This window comes from Corvus brachyrhynchos, unplaced genomic scaffold, assembly GCF_000691975.1.
Source record: "Corvus brachyrhynchos isolate BGI_N302 unplaced genomic scaffold, ASM69197v1 scaffold255, whole genome shotgun sequence".
NCBI lineage: Eukaryota > Metazoa > Chordata > Aves > Passeriformes > Corvidae > Corvus > Corvus brachyrhynchos.
In genome coordinates this window covers 8,296,420-8,315,949 of record NW_008238358.1, presented here as the reverse complement: position 1 = coordinate 8,315,949, position 19,530 = coordinate 8,296,420, and the positions used below count along the sequence as shown (strand labels likewise).

At 35.5% G+C, this 19,530-nt stretch overlaps 1 protein-coding gene and 1 long non-coding RNA gene across 9 annotated transcripts in view; one reads left to right on the top strand and one right to left on the bottom strand.

Moving 5' to 3' along the window:
* The window catches only part of LOC108447031, a 96,933-nt gene that overhangs the window by 55,953 nt on the left and 21,450 nt on the right, over positions 1-19,530 (top strand). For 2 of the 3 annotated variants that reach the window (XR_001862393.1, XR_001862391.1), the window contains exons 2-3: positions 1,202-1,318; positions 16,450-16,546. This is a non-coding gene — a long non-coding RNA (uncharacterized LOC108447031). The remainder of the gene's footprint in view (positions 1-1,201; positions 1,319-16,449; positions 16,547-19,530) is intronic. The other variant, XR_001862392.1, reaches the window with a different exon arrangement.
* The window catches only part of LOC103616591 (sodium channel protein type 2 subunit alpha), a 69,484-nt gene that overhangs the window by 28,555 nt on the left and 21,399 nt on the right, over positions 1-19,530 (bottom strand). For 3 of the 6 annotated variants that reach the window (XM_017735645.1, XM_008634791.2, XM_017735647.1), the window contains 14 exons: positions 18,022-18,140; positions 16,634-16,723; positions 15,654-15,782; positions 15,124-15,215; positions 13,825-14,061; positions 10,315-10,378; positions 8,731-8,872; positions 7,698-7,904; positions 6,671-6,961; positions 5,643-6,023; positions 4,028-4,160; positions 2,963-3,201; positions 996-1,169; positions 1-207 (listed from right to left, as the gene is read on the bottom strand). The exon at positions 1-207 is cut by the window's left edge and continues 147 nt beyond it. In XM_017735645.1, coding sequence (XP_017591134.1) covers positions 1-207; positions 996-1,169; positions 2,963-3,201; positions 4,028-4,160; positions 5,643-6,023; positions 6,671-6,961; positions 7,698-7,904; positions 8,731-8,872; positions 10,315-10,378; positions 13,825-14,061; positions 15,124-15,215; positions 15,654-15,782; positions 16,634-16,723; positions 18,022-18,140 — 2,505 coding nt within the window. Of the gene's footprint in view, positions 208-995; positions 1,170-2,962; positions 3,202-4,027; positions 4,161-5,642; positions 6,024-6,670; positions 6,962-7,697; positions 7,905-8,730; positions 8,873-10,314; positions 10,379-13,824; positions 14,062-14,932; positions 15,025-15,123; positions 15,216-15,653; positions 15,783-16,633; positions 16,724-18,021; positions 18,141-19,530 lie in introns of those variants that run through there. The other 3 variants (XM_017735646.1, XM_017735648.1, XM_017735649.1) reach the window with 3 other exon arrangements.

Sequence of the window (19,530 nt, the reverse complement as noted above, 5' to 3'; positions counted from 1 at the left end):
CCAGCGAGGAAGCACACAGTCACTGGAGATCTTGCAGACACATTCCTTGTAGCTTTTGCCAAACAGCTGCATCCCAACCACAGCGAAAATGAACACAATGATGGCCAGCACCAGGGTCAGATTCCCCAGAGCTCCCACAGAGTTGCCAATAATTTTAATCAGCATATTTAGAGTTGGCCAAGATTTTGCCAGCTTGAAAACTCGCAACTGGAAAACAAAAACATGCAGGCATCATTTGCAGTAGTTACAAAAGTGCTATAGAAATAACAATGTACTACAAACTAATGACTCTCAGCAACAGCAAAAAGAAGAAACTTCAACGTGATTCCAACAACCATAACTTTAACAGGATTTCATGAAATCCACACTTTTAGAAAGTAATAAATTTTAGACTTGGCTCTTATTTTTTCTTGGTTTTTTTAGCATATGTATTCTTTTCCACATAAAAGAAACAGCACACTGGTTGTATTTGTTCAGACAGTGGATTCTGAACATGTCATACACCTTGGACATTACATGTAGAAACAAATTAAAATAACATTTTTCTAATAAAATAAAGCTTTTTTTTGCTAAGGGGAAAAGAAAATTCAATCTTCTTAAAATTTATTAAACCCATGAATTTTATAATTCCTACATATCAAAAGAACACCTCTAGCTTTTTTGCCATTTCCAGATATGGAAGTCAACAAGACTACAAATGTTTTCTATTTCTCAGTATAGACTAAAGAAATTGTACATTCCACTGAGCTTTACCCATCCATGTTTAAACAATTATAATAAAATTACAGCTCTTTCCCTTGAAAGAATATTTGCTTCTGAACAATAAAACAGCACACAGTATTCAATGATAACATAAATAATTTGTAAAACATGCTTGCAGAGACATCCCATGTCACTTACTAAAAAATATACCTAATGCAAAGAGGTGTCTTATTTATATGAATAGAGTTAAAATACAAAGATAAGTCATTAATTAATGCAGATATATTATTTACCAATCTGAATGATCGGAGAACAGATAATCCATCCACGTTTGACAAAAAAAGCTCCACCAAACTAAGAGTAACTATAAAACTATCAAAAATATTCCAGCCAACTTGGAAATAATAAAAAGGATGCATGGCAATTATCTTGAGAACCATTTCTGCTGCAAAAATTCCAGTAAAAACCTGAAGAAAGAATTTTTATCGTTACTTTATAGATGAATGTGAAGAAGTTGAACCAGCAGATAAGGAACAACTTTAAGTAAGAAGTAACATCCCTCTTACAGCAGGATGTCACTAAGGAAAGCTATCACAAGCTGAACATGACAGAGAAGGTAAGTAGCAACATCAAAACGAGCTGTAGCATAAATATGTAACTTCAGTTAAAGCTGAGATACATTTAGTGTCTACTGAAGAATAAGCTATTCCTAACAGGCCTCCAGTTTGCTCCTTATATCTGCCATCCATCTAATTAAAGGAATTTTCCCCAGCAAGATAATACACTCACTCTTGACAGAATGGAAGCTGCTTTAACAAAGGTGTGTGGAAAAACATGAACTGGTCATAAATTGATGTACTATTAATGAAGTCTATATAAGAACTCCCAGATAAGCTTATCTTCTCTCTCTAACTGCCAAAAAAGGTCAATTGTGCCAAGGCCTGTGTTTGAAGTAGAACTCCTTTCTGACTCTGAGTGCCTCTGATATCTTCTGAAGCAGAAGGCAAACAACATCTCTGAAATAAATTCATTGTACTTACTGTAGATGTATGATCACCAGTATAAAACTGCATAAATTACTATCTTTTACTAGATAGATGAAAAAAAGTTCAAAAAAATCAGAGCATTTTATAGTCTTTAAAAGGTAGTGCTACAGAGTCCAAAAAGGAAGAAAGCAACTCCTGAAACTACACCAGTGTCATAGCAGCATATTGGCTGACTGGGAGCACACACAAATCCTTGGCATGAAGGAACACTTATACTCACACATATTAAACTACTCCATTACATAGGAAATGTAGAAATGGTAATTTCTTGGGTAAAACAGACAAGATCACAAGACAGCTCTCTGAAACAAATATTGACCCTCACCTATTTGTCCTCCCTATCTCTTCTTCAAATACATCCTGCATATATTTTAAACAGCAACATGAGATGTTTATCTTCTACAGATAATGATCTCTAATTCCAGGCTAAGGTGAAAACACTGAACTATATCTGTATTGGCTAAAAATACCAGCATACAATTTAAATGTCGATACATTAACTCTGTATTTCAGTGCATGTTACCAACACGTATTGGAATAACTAAATTGTTTTAATATTTTTCCTCATCATAATCACCAGAATAACCACTTAGAATAAGCATAGGTTAAGAAGTATAACATATGTGTATTATTGCTGTTATAAACCAAACAAAGCTACCTCACCAAACCCAACCCACAGACTGTGTTCACTAAGGAACAGAACCCAACTGTATCAACAGATACTCTTAGAATATTCTAAGTCACACATTCTTTGCCTTCCAAATTGTTATGGACCAGTCAAATAAATGGTCTTCAAGGAAATACAACATCAATCCACAGAAATAGCAGTGAAAAATAGTAATGCAAAATAGCATTCAACTCTTTTTGTGTTATCAATGGTACCTATAGTAAAAAGGATCTAATTTGGCTCCTACTTTTTTTTGTAATACTAAACAAAAGCATGTCAGATTTCTTTCAGTTTCATGTCATTCAAACTCTGGCTGTTGGAAACTCTATATGGAGTAGTTGTAATACAGAAATCAAACTTTAAGATAAACATCTCTCAAATACTCTTATATACAACATATTCCAAATGGTATTTTTAGACTCTTTTTAGTACAATTAAACCTTTAACATTTATTTTATGGGATGACAATAAAAATAATAAAAGCAATTCTATTCCAAAGAGAAACCAGGTTCCAACTGTACCAAATCTTATGCATTGAAGGACTTACCAGATTTCCTATTTTAAGTACAGTGTCAAAATGTTCAGTCATTGGATAATGTTCCATGGCCATAAATAGTGTGTTTAAAACTATGCAAACAGTGACAGCCAGATCAACAAATGGATCCATTACAATAAATTCAACTACACTCTTTACTTTTAGCCAGGGCTCACAACACTCCCAAATTAAGAAAGTGCGGGCAAACTTATCCCAGCGTGGTGGACATTTTTGTCTGGATCCTGCAAGTTCTGGAGAAAAAGGGAAATTCATAGTGAACAAGTTTTGGAGAAACTGAAGATAATTTTTTATCTGCTTTTTCAGGTTTTAATCTTTATATCGATAACAATTAAGGACACTTGGAGGAACATCCTCAGATTTCCAGGAACTTAATTAATTGTTTCTGACTCAAAAGGTTTTAGAAGACTAAAAGAAAAACCTCAAGTGTTCTGAGCAAATAATTTAAAAATTTGTCTAATTTTAATATAATATGATCTTGTTTAAAAAACAAAAAAAAAAACCATAAAAACTATGCTTATGCTTAGGGATCTTTTTTTCGTAAAACTTTCAACTTCAAAATCCTCTTAAATGACAGAGTACTTATCTTCAGGAAAAACAACATTAATTTTAGCCTGAATAGGGTTTTGAAAATTACTCAATGATTTTCATGATTTTCACTAGTAATTATTCCACTGTTCCAAGTAATCCTTGTACAAATTTTCTTCTCCTTATTAACTAAAGCCTGGTCTTTAATTTTCTCTAATATTTTTACAGTATAGTTAGTGGAAAATATATCACAAGGCATTTCTTCCAGTAACTACATTGCTAAGCACAAATAACTAGCATAAAACACACACACATTTTGTCTATATTAATTAGAATGAGTTTTTTACTTTAGCCTGCTTATCAGACTCCTTCCTTTCTTTTTTCACTATGTACATGCATTTTTTCCCTGTTACTCAGTTTATGTATTGGCAACGGCTATTCTTGTCTTCTGTATTTGCATTGTGATAAAATATCTTCAAGTATGTCTAAGACTATGCCAAGGAAGTTCAAGTCTCTACAGTTGTAACACACCTTCCATTCTATTTGTGATAACATCAGCTAGACTCATGGCCCTTTCCCTTAAATTGGGATCCTCCAGCAACTCCATTGATATTTGATACGAACTTGAACGTCTGTTTTTTAATTCTATTTCTGTGGTAGTTCTCTACAAAAAAAAAAAAGAAAAAAGAAAAAAAAGAAGACGTGTGTAAATTAAATTCAGCTTTACAAATACTGTGATGTTTCTTAGATTACTATTTTCATGCTATACTTCCAAATACCATTAATACTTATAAAACATTAAGAAAAACATTTGGATATTTAGTTCCCAAATCCCACCACATTATACTCAAATATTAACTCCGCTTTAGACACCAAGAAATTTCGGAGGGGGCCACAGCCAAGGAAACAAAGCAAGAACTGCAGAACTACAGAAATTCCAAGTTCCCAGTTCCATGCTTTCTCTACCAATATTTCCGTGCTAAACTAGTTCATTCACAAGATACTTCTCACAAGTGATTAATGCTAGGAAGATTCTGCAGCAACAACTAGTCCACAAAAGTAAGTTTTAAAGATCAGTTGATCTCATTACACATTGAAAACTTACTTATATTTTCTAAATTTAATCGCTATCAACTCTGATTTATTTTATGAATTTCAACTGAAGAAACAGCATCTCTGACTTAATTGATCCCAAAAATGAACTCTTGTTTTACATGATTTTATTTTAAAAAATGAAAGCAGTGTTATAACCATAGCATTGAGCACACCTCAGTTATGAAGAAGTTTTGAATGTATAAGGATGGGTAGATTTTTTTTTTCAGTACCTTAAATAAATGCATGGAAATAAAAGTATAATAAACTGCAAGAAGATGCAAGGCATCTGGCTGATAACTGCAAGGAAGCTGGCTGATGTACTTTCACTTCCTGTGACCCTTACAGAAATTTCTGTTTCAGTAAAATAACAATTTTAGGAAAAAGCATGCAGATGTCTCTGCTCCATTCCTAAAGCAGACTGAGGGAAAAGGGAAAACTGAGCAGAATTAACGTGTTTTGTTGGTTTGGGGTTTTTGTTTTGTTTTGTTTTTTTTAATTATACCCTGATCCTAGGCAGTGAGCAACTAGATAGTCTCTGAAACCCAGGAGGAGAAAATGCTTTCAGAACTTTTAAAATGTCAACATAATCTTAAAGACTATGCTGTATTTGCACAATACCAAATATATGAACAAGGGAGAAAAGCTGAACCAGCAGATTACTGACAGAGAATTAGAAAATACTCTTAAAAGGAGGCTAAAACCATAAAGCAAAAAAATTGGAACAATCTAATAATGTACAGGAAGTTTAGAGTTGAACATCCTATTTTGGGTTCTAAGACAGATTTAGCAATGGAACATTATTAATCTGATTTACTAAGCAGGTGTATGCATATCCTTGCATGGCAAGTATATAAAAACTTGCTACTTTGCTCTCTTTCATGCTTCAGCCTCTCACTTTTGATCGAATCACTTCAAACCCATTTCATTACAGTAAGATCTGCAAAACCATTCACAACCTCTCATCCATTTTCAACGCAATTAATTTCATTGAAACATTGTCTATGCAATAAAGAAAGGCCATGAAACCTGGAGTAATTTAATACTTTCTTACATTGCCATCAGTTGTTGGTTTATCTATTATCACCTCTGGCAGAAGTTGACCAGTAGGAGACAACAGACCTGGCGGTCCATCCACTAAGGAAACCACTCCATTGCAATCCACAGTGCTGTGCATCTTCCCATTTACTGGGAGGACTGTCAGCCTTCTGGATGACCTACTGGCCTGGCTAATGTTACTGCTGCGCCGTTCACCGTGTCTGCGCGGCAAAAACAGAGAACCTCTTCTGCTCGAATTATCCTCAAATGTGCTGTGCTCATCATCAGCAAAGTCATTTTCAGATCCTCTCTCTCTTCTGTAGTCTCTAAAACTGAAAAGACTTGTTCTGCTACTAGGCCTGGGAGAAAACAGGGAGCCATGAACACTCAGCAAAGACTGCAAAGGAAACATAAAAAATTACAGTCTGAAGATTATAAGTGTACAAAATGCATGTCTATGTATTAGAAAAACAATAATAATTTATATTCCCCAGGAATTTGTCAGTGTTATCGTTAATACACTGCCTCAGGCTGATCTCAAAGATGCATTACAGATGAAAGTCATCTGAACGCATAAATTTACAGTATACCTAAAAAAATAACTGGAGAGAAAAAAAAATAACATGTCTAAGGCCATAGTAGTTCCAACTTCTGCTTTAAAGAGAAAAATCAAGATTTATATAAGCTCCAATGATCCACATAGATCATGCATTATGTTAAAAGATATCAATACCTTTAGTCTTCTACATTCATACATTATACTTAAATTTTCCTTTTATGAATTAAGAAGGCATTTCTATTTCAGATTAACTAGGAAAATGCAATTCTCCTATGCATGTTAAGGTCCTAAATAAGAAAAGGAGAGAAAACAAAACACTTTTCTTAGGTACACTCCAGAAAATAATACCAACAGTAAGTTGGTATTTAAGAGAATGTTACATTATCTTTCCTTGTTGCCTCATTTTGCAAAGTTGCAGTGAAGTTTGTTGGATATGACAGTTATCTCACAAATTCCAAACATGACAACTTCATTACTCACAGTACCTGGTGGGGTGATGTAAACGGCTTCCCATAAGTTAGTCTGTTCCCATCAAAAGAAAAACGGAAACCTTTCCTTTTGATACTGCCATCTGATTCAGATTTTGGAAGCTTTTCATCCTTCATGTCATCCTCTTCTCCAGAAAGCTCTCTCTGCCTTCTTTTCTTCCTTCTATTTCTTCTTTCTTTGGCACTTTTTGAGCTAAGCTTGGACGCATCTGAAGAACTATCTGAGGGTGCAGCAATCCCACTTTCACAGCTGTACTCAGTCAGGTCTGCTGCAGCTGCTGCTATTGCCTGCCACAGCAATTATTTAACAAGATGCTTCATAAATCACACCATTTTTAAAGAAGCCCTTGTTCCTACGATTTATATCAAATTACTTCTAGTAAACAGCATAGTTGGGTTTGTGCAAAACTACAAATGAAATTCTGTAGTCTGAATGGAATTTGGAGTTCTACTTTGCATCCATATCGTGGAGTCAGCCCACATTGTCTACAGCCACAAAGTTCATCAGAAAATATTTGAAAATTAATAAATTAGAGTGAATTCAACAGCAAACAAAAGAGCTAAACAGGGTCATACTTCAGTCTGTATTAATTTAGTAAACTAATCCTGACTTTTATTGTAAGTAACTTCCTTAAGCTGCTTCCAGTTTTTGATTCACTGGTAGCAGCACAAGTAGCAAAAATGAATCAGAAATTTATAGATAAAAATATTTTACACTCTAATCAAGGCTTGAAAAGTATTGAAATTATTTCAAAGATGAGAATTTGAAAAATCATCACGACAGTTTACTAGATACTACCCCAAGATAAGAGATATTTATTTTAAACTATTATTCTGATTTGGAGACTACTCTTTGTTCTCAGTTCAGAAATTCATTCACACTTTAGATATTATATATTTCAAAAGCAATCTAGAGCCATAGAAAAAGCAGTCTAAAGTACTTAAACTAAACAAAGTACTTAGATTACTAAACAAATAGCATGCAAAGGAACACACTAAAGCCCAGACTCTTGTTAGAAAATACCTGAGCTTCCTCTTGCTGTTTCCGCAGTTGTTCAAGCTTCAGCTTAAAGTCTGCCTCCCTCTGCTCTGCTTCAACAATAGTTGCTTGATTTTGTTCTTCATAGGCCATGGCAACCACAGCCAAAATCAAGTTGATCAAATAGAAGGAACCCAGAAAAATCACCACAACAAAAAATATCATGTATGATTTGCCAACAGCTCTTAGAGTCTATAGGGGGAGAAGAGAAATCATTCACCTGATGAAGAAATGCATCAGTTCTACAGTCCATAAGCATTAATGACTTTGAAAAGTGCAAAACTATTAGTGAGTTTGTTTTCCTTCAGTAGTAAAATCGTAAGTTTTCTGAATTACAAACTAATCAAAATAAAGGGAGAATTCTTGTATGTGAAAAACATGTCTAAGGATCATGCTGCTCTGAGAAAAACCTCTTTCAATGCCTAATAATCTTGAAAAGTATGTGGGATCAGAGTTATTAATGTAAGTCACATATCACAGGTTGGAGCCTTAGAATGCTTACCATGTATTAGCATGATTTCCCTTTGAAATAACCAAAAGAACTAAAAATGGCACAATTGATTAGATAATTAGAAGATAGTATTTATTACAATTAACACATTCGCACACATTGAAAAGCTATGGTAAGAAAGTTAATTTCTATCGAGTCGTGCATTCTTAGTTAAAAAAAATATATATTAAAAGTACTGAAATTAAGGTTCAGGTTTTGCTGTCATGAAGTATTTTTACAATTTAAACTCAATATTGACATTTTTGAAAATAATTTGAGGCACAAAATGAAACATACATGGTAAAAATTAAATTAAGGATCAAAAAAACCCGCATGTGCTTCTTCAGAAATCATGTGAGGTTCTGTACTAAGTGTCCGTGTCTGCTTAGTTTTGCAACCAAATTTGCTTCCTTTGACAAATTTCAATTGCTAACAATAGGAGTGGTATATAATATAAATAAGAATGGCCTTTCCATGATTGATTTGAGGCCAGTAAGAACACTAACCACCATTTTTTAATATACTCACCAGCTGATAAAGATTTTCCCAATAGTCCTGCGTCATCAGTCGAAACAGTGACAAGAAAGCCCAGCTGAATGTGTCAAAGCTAGTGTATCCATAGTTGGGGTTTCTACCAGCTTTCACACAGATAAACTCTTCTGGACATTTACTAGGATGGAAAAAAAAAAAGAAAAAGAGGCAAAACAATCCATATACAAATTTCATATAACACTTTTTTTTTTTAATATTATTGTTTCTTGAGCTTCTTATGAAATTTCATCTGTGGAAGGTGCTGCCATTTATGGCTTAAAACAATTCAAAAAGTAGTGAGGAAATTAAAAGAGTGTTCTTTAAAGAAAAATCCAGAGAGAGCAAACAAGTAATGACAATATTTCCTTCTATGCCCTTTCACAATTATAAACAAAATAAAGTTTATTATCAACAGTTTGATATTAATTCTGCAGAGACCTCTTCAATGAAAATAATATATGTATTTAACACAGAGATTTCAATAGGTAGATACTTCCATGCAAGAAAAAGACAGCCAGCACACACATTTTATGCTGAACTTTGTTTGTTAGTAAGGTTTGCACACCAGATTTCTTGGCTTCTTCACATCTGTGAGTCTAATTAACGAATTCTACCAATTCATCAAGAGCAAATAACCAGCATAGGGATAGTTTTATCTCCTGAAATTGTTCCTGAAATATTGGTTTTGAGAGTAGGTGACACAATTTTGATATCAAGTATAAGCACACTGTTTCAATTATGATTGAAAGACAGAAGAGGCTCTTGTCTCCAAAACCTCTAAAAAACCGTATGAAGATTTCTTTTCATATGTGTATGTCTACTTGATGTGCATTTACACACACACACAGAATTATCTCATAGTTACATATATAAGTTAAATGTTTACAAAAATAGTTTGAGTATGGGTGTTTTAAAGCCATAATCAACCAAAACCAAGGGACGGACTGGTAATTCATTAAGAACTATGTGATTTTGTTACAAAAAATTGTCACAGAAAGAGAGCAAGATGCATGCATGCAGCTGCCAGACAGAAAAAGCATGAAGATGTCTTCCCTACATCTGGTCATAAGTCCCAGTGCTCCATGCCTATTTTAGAGTTGAGAAATGGCAGGGAACCATGATAAAGAATGTTCTTAAGTCATTGATAACACAAGGTCCACCTGCTAAGTGGAATTTTCTAGTTACATATGAGTTTTTAAAACAAATTTCCAGCAAAGTATTTTGTCATTTAACATTTTTACTCATTCAAGTGTCCAGCTACTAAGAACCATGACCGTATTACTACTGACTGTGACATTAGTGTGGCAGAATGTGTCTACCTCCTCTCCACCACAGATGGTTGGTGCATATGCAAGAGATAGCCCAGGCAGGTCACAGGCCCAGCATGGGGTCATCTCTGGCACCAAAAGGGCTCAGGCCCCCAGCTAAGAATCAACACCTTAGTCTGGAGAGCAAATGTGGGAAGACATGAAAGAAAAATAAATATTCTTGACCAGGTAAATAAATTCGCTTTTTAAAGTTTAGATTGACATTTTTTACATGTTTTTAGACAGATAGTATGTAATTTTCAGTATACCTTACCCTGCATCTGAGCTATTGCCACAAAGCAGAAAATCCTTTGCTCCTTCTAGGCGATAGAAATGACCTAAAGAAAAAATAGGAAGTAACATGTTTACACATCAAAAGAGTTTGGGTTTTTCGTGACAATGAACCTATGTTCAAGTCATCATATTTTGAATGTTCATAACCTCCCATTCATGTTTTCCCAAAAGTGGGTTCAAATACTGGCACAATCATTAGAATGGCTTGGATTGGAAGTGACCTCAAAGATCATCTGGTTCCAAAAACCCATGCCTGGACAGGGATGCCACTTAATAGATTGGGGCTCCATGCAACCTGGCCTTGAACACTTCCAGGGATGAGGCCCCCACAACCTCTCTGGGCAACAAAATAAAAACACATTGCAAAAATTAAATCCTAGAACAATGATTCGAACATAAATTGCATAGTCTTTTCTTGAGTCACTGCACACTGAATATCCTTCCAAAATCTGATGTTCAATAGATAAGAGAAAGAAAACACAAAACTTAAAACTCCTGTTATCCAGTAAGTAGATTGTAATCAGACAAAGCCTATCTCCTTTAAAATGGAACTATTTGTAATGACTTCCTGGCAGTTTTAAAGTCAGAGCAACATTAACTAGCACATCCTGTGACTGAGAATACGAAGGCAGCATTTAAAAAGAAAATGGGTGTTCCAATTACAATGTTCAACAGCTGCTGTACTATAAACAACTTTACAGAATTATTCGTTTAATTATAAGGTGGTAGCCTTCAGCAAAAGAGAAATATATATTGTTATTAATTATTAACAGTTGTGCTGTCCTTAAAATAAAACAAAAAAAAGAAAAATAATACAGTTAGAAAGATGATAATAAATCTGGGAAGAAGTTTTTAAGAGTGAAGGTAGACCCCATTCAGAGGGACCTAGGCAAGCTGGAGGAACAGGCTGACAGGCAACATATAAAATTCAGAAAAGACAAATGCAGCTGTGTGTCTGGGAAGGAAGAGCCCCTTGCAGTGATACAGGCTGGGAACTGACTGGCTGAGAAGCAGCTCTGCAGAAAATGCACTGGTGGACAGAGAGGCAGGTGAGGCTGAGTCAGCAGTGTGCCCTGACACCCAAGAAGGGCAACAGCCTCCAGGCCTGCAGGAACAGAAGGCCAGCTCTCAGAATGAGGGAAGTGACTGTCTCCCTCAGCTCTGCACTCACTAGACTTTACCCAGAGTATTATGTCCAGGTTTGGCACCACAGTGGAGCAGACATTAATAAAATGGAGCACAAGGTCACCAAGGTCATTTCATTCATGCGAGGCTGGAGCATTCATCATGTGAGGAGAGAACAAGGAACCTGCGCATGTTCAGCCCGGCAACGGGAAGGCTCTGGGGGGAGCTGGTAGAAAGCATCCAGTAACTGCAAGGAAGCTATCAAGGGGACAGAGACAGGTTCTTCTCAATGGTGCATGGCAGGAGAATGACAGACAATGGGCAAAATTACAAACAAGAGAGGTTCTGACTAGATACAAGGAGAAACTTTACACCATGAGGATAGCCAGGCACCGAGATCTGGAAAAGAGAGAAATCTGGAAAAACACTCTTATCTCCACTAAATCAATCTGCTGCCATCCTCAGCTGATGGTCTTGATGTACCTTTCAAGCTGACAAAGGTTTTGGTTTTCATAGGGCAAAAAATCTACTGCATTTAAATAGTCAGAAATAGCCCATAATATATGAATATAGGAGGATGAATAATATTTGAACATAAGAGGATGACAAACTGAACACTTAAATATAGTGATGCCAAAATCCTACCATTTAAAACCAATACTTATAATGCAGCTGACACTGTATACAAATAATTAATAGTTAGATGAGAAAGGAGGAATACAAACACAACCAGACCAAACAGCCTTCTTGCCTGCATCAGCACTCTGTAGACTCCAAGCAAAGACAAAACATGTAGCATAGAAAGCAACTGACATTCTGGAAAATTTTATTTCTTTTAGATTGCCACTTATTCAAACTGGAGATAGAGAACCTATATACTGTATAATCTGCATCTGAAGTGAGAATTCACAAATGTTCTGCAGCACATTAGCTATCAGCCAAAACTGCCCACAAAGCACTATCACCATTCCATTTTCACATCCCTTCTTAGGTAAATAAACTAGCTAAAGTGACAGATTTCACAGAAAACATAAACACAGTCAAAGAATTTCAACAATTCAGAACCATAGAAAGATAATCTGAAAATGCAGAAAACAGCAGAAAACTTTAATGTCCAATGTTAAAAATGGGAGAAAATCTGGCTCATCAAAACTCAGCCTATAACAATTGTATTTTCCTTTACTTTTTGTGAGAGTCACTGAGGATGAAAGCTAGCATCCATTAGCCTACAAATTTATTTTTACTTAAATACACTACTTTTACAATTAAGTACTAAGCAATACCCTGTAAATCTACTTCTAGTACAAACCCACACATGAAAACTAATTTTTGGTAATTAGAAGTTATACTATATCTCATAGTTCATTGTGTATTATAACATTACTGATGCTATCACTTAAAAGGACAGAAATACAAAACATAAGCATCTGCATGTTTCTGAACCAGCCTGCTTGTTTTCACTTCAGTCTACAGACATTAAGCCTGCTGAAAAATATCTGGATGTGTTTTTCAGTCCCAAGCAACAAATCCTACAGCTAATACCATGTCCTTTCCTACTGGAACCTCTGCCTGACTAGGGAGTTGTATATCAGTGAAAGCAACTGGTTTGTTACCTCCACCTAATAATAAAAGCACACCTTAACTAGAAAAGTGTCTCATATTTATCTAGCACACCTTAACTAGAAAAGTGTCTCATATTTATCTAGTGCTTCTGGTTTTTTATACATCTCCTAAAGATACAAGAAAAGCCTAAAATAATTGGTTTTGTTCAGCCTTGAGAAGACGAGGGAGCTGGGGGCAGGGAGGGATGTGTGAAGATCTTCACTCTACCTACAAGTATAACATGAAAGACTGTAATAAAGATGGAGGCGGACTCATGTCAGGAGTGTACACTGGAAAGATAAGAGGCAACTATCAAAAGTTTGAGCATGGGAAATTCTGAAATGATATTCAAGAAAGTTTCTGTGAGACTGGTCAAATGCTGGCACATGCCACCCAGAGGATGCTGTGATATCCCAATCCTTAGAGATACTAAAACTTGACTGGAACAAGGGATTGAGCAGTCTGCTCCACATGGACCTGCAGCTGAGCAGCAGTTGGTGTGGACTGTGGAGATCCTGTCCAACCTGCATGATTCTGTAATTCTAAAACAAACCTAAGCCTCTAAATACATTTCTGTGTGCAGCCAACGGAAAGAGCAATCACACCAGCATGAGTTTGGGATGCAATATATACAAATTCCTATTCTTTGCCATCCATTTAATTGTTTTTTTATCCTTAGTCTGAAGTATAAAACAGTTATCTTGTGCTTGTGTGTATGGGTTTATATACAAAAATTTTAGCAAGTTACAACAGTATTTCTTACTTTCATTGTTAATGTATGCTGCCCAGTCAAATTCTGTACCATTAAAGTATGGAGCTACATATTTTTCAAAAGCTGTTGAATTTTTTGATGGCCAGAGCAAGCATTTATTCTTCAAATTGCCCATGAACAGCTGCAGTCCTATCAGTGCAAACACACTCAGGCAAAATACAGTCAGGATCATCACATCCGAGAGCTTCTTCACAGACTGAATTAAGGCTCCAACAATAGTTTTCAAGCCTGCAAACAGAGGCAGATTTCTATTATAATATTAAATATTTAACTAAGCTAAAATGCAATGTAAACTTCTCCAACACACTACTAAATACCATGCACAGCTTCAAAAAAATAGTCTTAAAGCATTTTCCAAAGGAAAAACTACCAATAAGTTTCATCATTCCTGCAAAATAATTTCAAAATATGAACGGGAATGAATGGCATACATTCCAAAGCACCTGCTCTTCAAATCAAGAGCTTTCAATTCATGCTCTCTGTACACGTACACTACATCTAAAGAAAATAGTTAATTTTATTTTCTTTTTGATGCCTCTTGCTCCAAACCTTTGCCAGTATTCTATTCCAATACACAACATACTGGTTCTATAACAGCAAACAATAAGAGACCACAATTGTATTTCAGTAGTGATTTTAATGTCTGCATTCCAATGCATCCTCTTCTGTTGGAGGTGGGGTTTGGTTAAGATAGGCATCATAAGCGAATAACTACATCATGCAATCTCCATGCTATTCACTATTATCTTATTACTCTGTCAGGGATTCAATTTTTAAAAAACACTAAAATTTTCAATCCCAAATGTCTTTCATAAATATGTATATGCAACATTCACATTAGTTAGAGAAAAATAAATAGACTTAATTTTGATCCTTTACATGGGAGAGAAAATTTGACATAATGAAATGGAGGAATATACAGGCTATGTAAATGAGTTCTTCATGCAATTGTGTATTAAACTCTGAGGCTGAGTGTTTTAGAGAATTAGAAAAGGAAATTAAATTGCAATGAAGACAAAAACCTGGATGTTTCTGTTAAAAACATGAGTTCGGCTTCTGCGTAGTTTCAGTCAGCCTCAGTGTTTAACCTGGCTCTCACCTGGAATGACTGATATTGTTTTCAAAGCTCGGAGAACTCTGAATGTTCTCAACGCTGAGACATTGCCCAGGTCCACAAACTCTGTCACATATCTGTAGTGAGGGATTCCACACACAAACACAATGACAGCACACACAAAATTAAACAGAGGTGATGTAGAGCGCCTACTATTTTACACAGTTACTTCTTACCTGGAATTACAGAAATAGTTTTCAAAGCTCTCAATACTCTGAAAGTTCGAAGAGCTGAAACATTGCCTAGGTTTACAAATTCTGTTATATACCTGTAGGATTAAATCACAGTTATTCAGAATTGAGGTAGAGTGTATACTACTTACCTGGACCTGAAATCCAGACTATTTTTTTTGAAGAAGTAAGTTTAAATTTAAGACTTGCATTGATATTTTCCTGATTCAATTAAGTTTTCCCTAAGAAATTTACCCTTAAGATTTTCCATTAACTGCAAATTTAAAATGAAACTTATAGGCCTGATTTTATTTTTTAAATACTATTTTAAATTGATTGTTCAGTAGTATCTTTTGTACTGTGGGATAGTCCACTAATTCTGCTATGTGCTACACTAGTGTAAAATATTTAAGTGGAAAAACTTGAAACACAATTCATCTGCAATTAATTTCAAATGAACTAACATAAGCCAAACAAACTATTACAGGTTCAAAAAAAATTCTGTTATTTTACTTAAAAAAATATTATATACTTACGCAAAGGAAATGACAATAAAATCAAGCCAGTTCCAGGGGTCACGAAGGCAAGTAAAATCATTTATACAGAAGCCTCTTGCAAGGACTTTAACTAGAAATTCAAAAGTGTAAATCCCAGTGAAAGTGTACCTATGAGAAAACATTCAAACAAAAGTTAAAGATCATTGTGTTGTTCAGTGATACACCATGAGCATACAAGAAAATAACTCATACCCAGTGATTAGTACATGAACTGAACAGCAGTTATAAACTCACATAAGCTATGACTGTTTTCCCATCATTCTTCTGTAAAATAATAGAATTATACCTTTTTATTTTGTCTGAAAAATATTTTTGCAGTTTCTAGCATGTAAGCTTTTTTAATTTCAGCACCAATAGTAATAATAATGAATAACATGAAAAAAAAATTTTTGTTCAAATAACATTTCAGCATGGTTGCCACGTCAGAAATAAAGTCCATGGGTAAGTGAAACCTAGTATTTACTGAAGGTACTTGATGGCTGACCAGGTAGACTTGAGAATGTCAAACAATAATCCTCAACAGAGGTATTTTCTTTAGAGTGGGTGTGCCCCATAATTAGATTTTCCTGCACAAAATGAAGGTGATTCAGAGGGGCTACTGAAAGCATCTTCCATACTGAAAAGCAATAGTTTTGGATTGAATTACCTTTTTCTTTTTTTAATGACAAAGAACAGCTCAAGAGGGAGAATGCATGAAAACATTGCTTGTATGAACATTCTGAGGAAAAGTATTTCTCAGTATTTTGTTCAGAGAAAAATGTTAACAATGTCACAGCTTCTTTCCTTCCCAGAGCTTGCAGGACTCTGCTGCTTTGGGTTGCAGCTAGGACCAAACTCCAAGCAGAAAAAAGGAGAACACTGGTATTACACAAGTAAGTAAAACTGCATGGTCTAGCTCTTAATTTACTTTTCATTTTTGAACAACTTTAAAAATTATAAGCCAATTAAAATATACTTACTCTACATCCTTTGCCCATTCTGGAAGATTCCTCCATGTCATAAATACACAGTTTGCCAAAATAGTGAGCATAATGACCTTGTTGAACAATGTTGACCGCAGTTAAGGAACACACTCCTTTTAAAGTTGAATTTGCATAACACAAAATAGGCCAGGACATAGAATATTGACAACATATATGATACAAATCAATTTACTATCACTAGCAATGTCATAAATAATGCAGGTATGGTTATACACAAGAATGATGGTTATACACCTATCACAGAACCACTTAGGTTGGAAAGACTGCTGAGTTCACCAAGTCCAACCTTTGACTCTTCAATTGTCAACTAGACCATGGCACTAAGTGCCACATCCAGTCATTTCTTGAACACCTCCAGAGATGTTGACTCCACCACTTCCCTGGGCAGTCCATTCCAATGCTTGACAACATTTTTTGTGAAGAAATTCCTCCTGATGTCCAACTTGAACTTTCCCTGGTGCAGCTTGAGCCCATTTCCTCTTGTCCTGTTGCTGGTTACCTGGGAGAAGAGCCTGCCTCCCACCTGGCTACACGCTCCTTTCAGGGAGTTGTAGAGAGCAATAAGGTCCCCCCGAGCCTCTTCTTCTCCAGGCTAAACACCCCCAGCTCCCTCAGCTGCTCCTCACAGGACTTACTCTGTAGACCCTTCACCAACTTTGCTGCCCCTCTCTGGACACACTCCAGCACCTCAATGCCTTCTACTGAGCAGCCCAGAACTGGACACAGCACTTGAGGCATGAACTCATCATTGCCGAGTACAGGCAGATGATCACTGCCCTGGTCATGTTGGCCACACTATTCCTGATACAGGCCAGGATGCCTTGCCCTTCCTGGCCACACGCTGGCTCGTGTTCAGCTGCTGTCAATCAAAACCTCCCATGTCCTTTCCCACTGGGCTACTTTCCAGCCACTCTGCACCCAGCCTGTAGCACTGCATGGGGCTGTTGTGGCCAATGTGTAGGACCCAGAACTTGGTCATGTTGAACCTCATGCCATTGGTCTGGCCCAGCAATCCAGCCTGTCCAGGTCCCTCTGTAGAGCCTTCCTACCCCCCAACAGATCAACAGTTCCACCCATCTTGGCATTATCTGCAAACTTACCAAGGGTACACTCACTCCCTTCATCCAGATCACCCATAAAGATTTTAAACAGAGCTGGACTCAATACTGCACCTTAGGGAACTCCACTAATGACTTGACTTCTCCTGAATTTAATCAGCAGGTTGACTAATCTTAGCTCAGATTGATTTTGAGAGGAAAGAATTAAACACAGGAACATGTTTAAACACTAAACCAAAACTCCCAGTGTTAACCTTAGTAATATTAATCAGTAACAAGTTTTAACAGACCACTTGAAAAGGATATGAATGAACCAAAATCTTAATAGCTTGTCTTCTAGTAATATTGAAAGGAGATAAAAGGTACAAGGCAGGTGTGGCACTGAACCTGTGGATTGTCTTCCCTTTATCCAGTACTATAAATGTCTTTAAAAAAATAGACAGAAAGGGCACGGGAGTAGTGGGGTTAGGAAATAGGAAATTAAGGATATATGTTAGCAACCTTGCCATAATAGAGGCTGCTTACACACATCTAAATAGCCAAATTTATTTTCAGTAGAATTGTACAAGGAAACATCAGATTCTAAATTTTCACATGAGCAATGAAAATGCTACACCATGCATTCTTTGTCTCTGTGCTCTTAAACAAAATCTGCATTTCAGATTTCATTTTCTAGTATTAAGTAATTACATTAAAAATTTAATTTAAAATGTGACTTTTTACATTTAAATCTAATGCAGCTCTTTCATTTAAGAGCGAAGTAGGCAATGCAAAACAAAGCACCTAACTAACCATTTTTGGGCATTCACAAGGAATTATTTAACCATTTCAGTATGCTAAAACTCCGGGGTTGAGACGTCCTTGGCTTTTTAAATCCTTGGCTTTACTGCCTTTATTGCCTGTGCAGCTGTCACTAGTACCATCAATGTAACCATTTTTTATTTTGAATAAGAGACACCATGAAAATACCATCTAATGAAATCTTAATTCAATCTACATTTAATGATTATTCTCCCAAAGTCTAATATCCATAAATAAGCAGGTTATAACACTAAATACTTCTGTTTTCCAATGGCATTTTACTATAAAAGAAATAGGTCATTTGTCAATAGTGTTTGTGAAGTCAAGAGAATAAAAACAAAAATAACTAAAAAATCTACATCTGATTATTAGTCTTCAACATTCTATATCAGAAAAAACACTGCTTTAATTAGATTGCTTATTACAGAGATAATACAGCTCTTTGGTTAAATTCTAATTTGCAAGATACTATTTTGTTGATTATCCAGTACTTAATTTCGAGAACCCATTCTTTGCTTTTATTTTAACAAGCATTTTATTGATTACACAATAAAATAACCACTTGCTGCTTATTTTGTACTGCCTTTTCAATGTAAACCCAGTTTTGTTTTTTCTTGACATCATTCCACTTCACATGCCTACATAAAAATATTTTTTCTTCATCTGTACTTGCCGAAGTAAACACCTTGCTCTTTTCTTCTTTTTTTATCATTATATCTATAAAAGAAACTGAATCAATATATACCAATTTAGATTTTGTCTTTAGGTCTATATTGGGCCTATAACATAGACCCAATATTGAAACATGAAGTAGATTGGTTTAGCCTTTATACTTTTTTTTATTATTATTTTGTAAAACAAGTATTTCTACAGTATTTTAGGGAATGTTTGACAGTGTTTTTTCTGTCATATGACTGTATGAGCACTTTGTCTAAAGACTTCCGTAATGAACTAGATCTCAAGTATTAAGTTTTTTTAAAAAAGCCCAGAGAGTAGCCGCACAGACGGGAAGTT